We start from the raw sequence: 6,365 nt of genomic DNA, 5'->3' as shown, positions 1-6,365 counted from the left end.
GGCCAATTAGGCTTCCCCTCTGAAAACGTGTCAGGGGGAATGAACAAAAAAAAACCGTTTTTAATCAAGAATATGAATATTTGTCCCCTAAATTGTATCCCACACTTCGCTTATTCTTTTTCCTCCAACACGACAATCCCCAAATAAAAATAAATTAAAATGTATATATCCTTCTTGAACAATTATTTTATTAAGTTATCTTTACTTTTTTTTCTGTTATACGGAAACACATTTTCACTAAAGCGCGCATGCTCAACAAGTATTAAAAACACCAAGCAAATGAATATGAAATCCGAAGAGACAGAGCAGATCGTTTCTTTTTAAATAGGCAAATAAACATTATTTATAAAACTTTGAAAGTAAAGTAAAAATATCACAGTTCTTTTTTTTTTCAACATGAAATACCCACAGAGAACAGTAGGTTAGGCGCTCGGATGCCTTCATCCCCCTTTTTTTTGTTGTTGTTGTTGATTTCCTTTTTCTTCTTATTTTACGTTTCTTCTCCGGGCGTCGGTTTAGCGATTAGTCCGTAAAATATGTCTGGTCCGTGTTAAGTTCAGTTTATCCACACGTGGGTGAAACGCAACCAAAGGTGTACAGGCCCAGAACCGGATAAGGACGCACTGTCAGATCCCATCACGTTTTGGCATCAGTCAGTATCAGTGTGTGTGAGTGTGTCTGTGTGTGTGCGTGATGTGTGGGTGTGTGTTTTGTGTTTTAACTCAACGCAGGCACTATGACTCGTTTTTATTAGATTGTCTTTCACTCGAGTCCCTCTTCACTTCATCGACACCGGGGCCGTGTCAGATGTCACATTCACTGTCGCTGGAGGTGATGGAGATGGCCGAGGCCGCCGCCTTGCTGGACAGACTCGCCTCCGGACTGGACGAGTTCCCCAGGCGGTCCACGGTGCCGTCCTCGTCCGCCAGGGAGCGAACCGAGCCGCCGGACAGGCCCTGCTGCTGGAGCCTGGAGAGACGTGAACACGAGAATGAAAATGAAAATCTGCAGAATGCTTGGTCTTTTCATTGTTTACCCTCCAGACAACTGCATGGAAATTAAAAATAAAGAATGAAGGATTTATAGTTGCACAACAGCCTCCTAGATATTTTCCTCTGCCCCCACCCTTAAAAATGAGCTGTCTAAAGAATTTCCTTGGAACAATGGTTGAAATAAATTCAACCTCTTTTTTAATTTTAACTCTCACTAATATATTTCATTGCATTGCATTAGATTGAGGAGTGCATGTTTGAAAATATCCCAAACAACTAGCAATTTTATGGTACATTTCAAATAATTGTAACACAGCAAGATCACATATTATCAGCAATATAATAATACAACTGTGGAAGATTTCAAATACTGCCATTTCCCCAAGATCACAGTAATTCACACCATTCACTGTAAGTGCCTATTGGAAGATTATAGGCTATTTCAGCTATATTAATTCAACAGTGTGACCTCGACCCACACCGTAACAGGCCTTTCAGCACAGTGGCTATTATTGTAACAGGCAGTTAAAACACATTTAAGTTGTTACAGAGCCACTGGCCTATAGGGTGTCATAATAATCAAATATAAAAATAACTACATGTATATAATATAATAAATGATATAGGCTATCAATTAATCTGGCTCAAATTGGCCTTATTATTGTAATTCAAAAAAGGGACGAATAAAAGCATTTATTAGGAGCTTTATTCTCCCATATTTCTTTGTTATTGTCACAATAGTGCTGACTGGACATTTTCTTGCATTTCATCCTCCATAAAATATAATTTCATCACAGACACAGAGATCAGCGTTCAGACGAAAGAATAAAAACAAACCCCTGATAATGGGATTAGAGGATGATTGTGATATGCAGAGAAATGTCAGAGTTGAATGGCTCCATGCAGGCAGCGTGGAAAAGGCATGGATTTGTTATAGTAAACTGAAAGTGTATTAATTTACATGATGCACAGATCGAGCCCAGATGCACGGTGTGTGTTTTTTTTAATTATCGTTTGTATCCTACGACGTTAAAAATCGTTTGTTTACAGTTGCAGTCATCACACATCGTGCAGCAGACGCGTGTAGCTCACCTGTTCTTCGCAGCCGCCGCTCTGTCTCTTTGTCTGCGGTTTTTGAACCAGTTTCCTACTTGTGTGGGTGTAAGTCCTGTGGCCTGAGCAAGCTCCCTCTTTTTGCTGGGGTTCGGGTACGGGTCCTGCAGGTACCACTCTCGTAACAAGTGCCGGGTCCTCTCCTTGAAGCAGTGGGTCTTCTGCTCTCCATCCCAGATGGTCCTGGGTAAGGGGAACTTCTTGCGCACCCTGTATTTGTCCACCGGCCCAAGCGGGCGTCCCCGCAGCTTCTCCGCCTCCTGGTAGTGCGCTTCGAGCCACAGCGCCTGCAGCTTGGTGTGCGACTCTTTGGTGAACTTGTGGTTCTCCAGGATGTGGTAGAGTTCACGGTAGTTGCCGGTGTGGAAGGCGACGACGGCGCGGGCCCTCAGCACCGACTCGTTCTTGTTGAGGACCTCGCAGGCCGCCGGCGCGACGGGCAGCGACCACAGGAAGCGGCCGAGGCGCTCGACGTCCCCGCTCTCCTCCAGGGTCTCGCAGACCCCGGCGACCTGCTGGGGGCTGAAATTCAAGATGGGCAGCTGAAACATGGAGGCTTCTCCTGTTGTTTCCCTCTCCCCCTCCTTTCTCTCTCCTCTCCTCTCCTCTCCGCTCGCCCTCTCTCCACCGCGTCGAGTCCTCCGCTGCTTCCCTCCGTGCGCCGAGGCAAATCCAAGAGCACCCTCGGAGAAAAACGAGGCAATCCCAAAGTTGTAGCACCCGCCTAGTGACCAGCCGTGAACGAGCAGCGAGCGCCGCGGAGGAGGAACGACGGTGCGCGGGGGGCCGGCTACCGCATCCTCGTGCTGCGGGCAAACTTGGCTGGCAAAGGGCTGAAGGTGCGAGACAATTAAAGCCGGAGCCGCGATGTATTTTTCAAGGTGGGATGCGGGAAAGAATTAAAGCCCGAGCCGAGATGTGTTTTTGAAGGGGGGGAGGAAAAAGACAGTCAGGCCCCCCTCCGATGATTTCCTATTGGACTTGGCAGATTGGCTGCCCGGTTGCCATGGCTGCACGTCAATCACTGTCAAGTCCGGCCAATCAGGCGGAAAGGAGATGTGTGCGCCTCCCTTTTCAAAAAGAATACAAACATTTTGACCTTTTTTAGCGCTCCGCGGTCTGCAAACGTTTAGCTGCCCCCGAACACCCCGCGCCTTTGTGCGGCGGGCGGTGTTAAAGAAAGACTCTTCAGTGTAAATGGTCAAGTGCCAAAGCAGGAAAACACGCTCAGCAGTCTCCTGCTCTTCAGACAGCGGAACGACTCTGTCCCGCCCCGAGATCAATCATTCATCTACACTGGCTTCTGCACATTTTTATCACAGCTCATATTCGGCTTGATTTACTGAATTATGATTCTTGTTGACCTCGCTTATTTTAATCTACTAGGCTCATTAGGCCCCTTAATGCTCTTATCATATTCCTATATCCCAAATTCACATTGCTTCTATATGCAATCTGCATGCATTGATTTATTATATCAGCTTATAGCCATGTATACCTTTTTAGATATATGTAATATCCCTTGTAGGCTTATATAGGCGAAGTTATCAAACTAAAGCAATCATGTTTTTTGAAAGGCTTCATCATGGCCTTTATTTGCGAGTGTGAACCTGCAGCCTGAGGCACAGTTTTAAAGCCTTGAAGAGTTAGTCAAGGCTCCCCTCGTTTTTTTTTAAATCTTCATTGATGAATGACAATGAATTATATTAGAGGCTAAGTTGTGATGATGCATGCTCTTTTATGTGGGGCATGAATAAATGCTATTTTTAAAAAAAGTATCCGGCTCATGGGCCCAGCACATTTACTGTGCTTCATTAATTCCATCTATTAATTTAAATTTCTATGCAGGCTGCTGCATGTGCATGAATTTAACACCAAATGTTTTTTATTTATTAATTTGCTTCCTCTCAATCAAACCAAACACGGTGTTGCCGGGGGAGAGGACTTGTGTCTGTGTGTGTCTGTGCGTGTGTGCGTGTGTGTGTCTGTGTGTGTGTGTGTGTGTGTGTGCGTATGTGTGTGCGTGCGTGTGTGTGTGTGCGTGTAGACTATATATTTACTATATAAGTTGCATCAGTACCGACAGCATCAGTAGGGGAGGCTGCTCCCAGGCTGTGTTGGCTGTTAGACATAGCAGGGGAGAGAAACGCTCCTTGCATTTGTGTGTGTGTTTGTGTGTGTATATAGGATTATCATGGCACTGCCAGGCTACTCGGCTTTAGTATCAGACACACTCCGTTTTGTGCACAGGCTGATTTAGTAAATAAGAGGGCGGATAGATAGCGCAGATGGTTTGAAGTGTCGGGTCAGATTATTTCATGGCTGGATACAGTAGTAAAGTTCATTCTGACGGAAAAGCCCGATATTAATTTCACAGACCCCCCCCCCCCTCCCTACTCTCCTTTCTCTCTCTAACACATACACACAGTGGTCTCTCTCTCTCTCGCTCTCTTTCTCTCACGCGCAAGCACGCACGCACGCACCACACACTGGAGCTAAATCTCCCTCGGGCTCTTTTTTGCATGAATTATAGACTCTCGATGCGGGGTTATGAATGCCTTCTGCACAGGAAGCTGCTCATTCTCTCGCTGGTCTGCCGGAGACTGACGCATCACCACTATCGAGGTTGTAAGAGTAGATGTGAAATCAAATCAAGAATAAAGACGACGCGTGTGCGCTTCTTACAATTCGGCGTGTGCATTGGCTGCAGCGTCTTGTAAATGGGAGAGGCCGTTTTGCACCTGCACGAACACACAACCACCACAGCTCGCCGCTCACTGCACGCGCATTACGCGAGTAAATATGGGTAAATAAGTGAGTGTAAAACCTGCACCGGACGCAGCGGTGGATGTAAAATGCGAGGGCGGACGACAAGGTGCCGGACTGAAATATTCAGTTGCCTCCTGTAAATATTTCATCCCTGCAGGCTGCCCCGTCCCATTCTAAATTTACAAGCACTGCAGCGGTCCTATACCTTTTCCTAAGAAGCGCGCATCAATAAAATATAGGCGTGTTGTGGATCTTTTAAACGGTGGGCTGGAAATAACAATCGCAGACTGTGCTCTGTAACCAACACGTCTACCTTTAAGGCGCTGTTTAAAGATTAATAACGAAAAGAAGCAGGAGAATATTTCTCCCAGTGAATTCAGCATTTCTGTGCTGATAATCTCGCGGAAGACCTCATGAAAAGGCCCCTTTCATTCACTTATTATTATTCTTATATATATATATTTTTTTTACAAATGGTTGAGGCCTCATAATTTCCCCTCAATATTCAATGCCCCCCTATGATAAATATTGCATGTGATCTCCAGGAGTGGTTACTGTATGTCTCAGTGAGCCCGGGCCTGTGTCACAGTGTCAGGAGATACTGGGCCTCCTGACACCAATATCCCCGCACATTCAGCAGGAGCACAGAGCCACTCATTCAAACGTCAACACATTTTTTCTGTCTCTTGTCCATTTGTTACATGGATCCCAGCCCAGCAGTCTCCCGTCAGACTACAGTCACATTAACGCTACTGAAGCTGTCTATACTGGACCAATATTATCACTATTGATTAGCATTATTGTCAGTATTATGTGGGGGATATTTAAGTCTGGTATATTATTACTAGTATTATTATTAGTTCAATTAGATATCCCTTATTTATTTTTGTCCATTTTATCTAACCTTTTACTGAAATTATTGTAATCTTGAGATTAAGTGACGAAAAAGAGTATTGAAGTAACTGGGTGTGAAGACCTGCCAGTAAAAATCCAAACTATCATACCTTAATCAGCAAAATTTGCATAATTTCAATTCAGCACAACCATGACAGCATGCAGTTGCAATAAAAAATTTACCATTATAGCTGTCAGTAAATATTATAATGGTCAGTAAATAAATAGCAAGTTTTTTGTGCTGAATAACAATAAGGTTCATGTTGTCAGGTTTTGCTAAAGATGCTAGACATGGGCATTTTATTTCTTAATTTATCAAAAGCAAAAAATTCTCTAAAATAAGTTTATATTTATAAATGCTGAGAAAAATATAAATGTTCAATTATACCATGACAAAGTCCGTCTGCTGTTAAGGATCATGAGGTATGACTGAAGGCTCCAGGACAGCAACTAAATGCACCAATTGTAAGTGAATGTCTTGTAAACTGATGTTTCCAAGTAATGAGAATGAACTTTAACCTTCAAAAATATTCATCATTTATTTATCTGACATTATGTAGCCGGCAGCTTATGTAGCTGCTGTTGAAGTAATACCAG

The 6,365-nt window shown here is 44.0% G+C and overlaps 1 protein-coding gene across 1 annotated transcript; it reads right to left on the bottom strand.

The window, feature by feature from the left end:
* Positions 1 to 221: 221 nt before the first annotated feature.
* On the bottom strand, positions 222 to 2,975 carry six6a (SIX homeobox 6a). Its single transcript, XM_062397414.1, has 2 exons — positions 2,085 to 2,975; positions 222 to 969 (listed from the first exon to the last, which is right to left on the bottom strand). Exons 1-2 carry the CDS (start codon positions 2,654 to 2,656, stop codon positions 804 to 806), a joined length of 738 nt encoding a protein of 245 aa, XP_062253398.1. The 5' UTR covers positions 2,657 to 2,975; the 3' UTR covers positions 222 to 803.
* Between the last annotated feature and the right edge of the window lie 3,390 nt (positions 2,976 to 6,365).

This window comes from Platichthys flesus, chromosome 10 (assembly GCF_949316205.1).
Source record: "Platichthys flesus chromosome 10, fPlaFle2.1, whole genome shotgun sequence".
Classification (NCBI taxonomy): domain Eukaryota; kingdom Metazoa; phylum Chordata; class Actinopteri; order Pleuronectiformes; family Pleuronectidae; genus Platichthys; species Platichthys flesus.
This window is presented reverse-complemented; position numbering and strand designations above follow the sequence as displayed.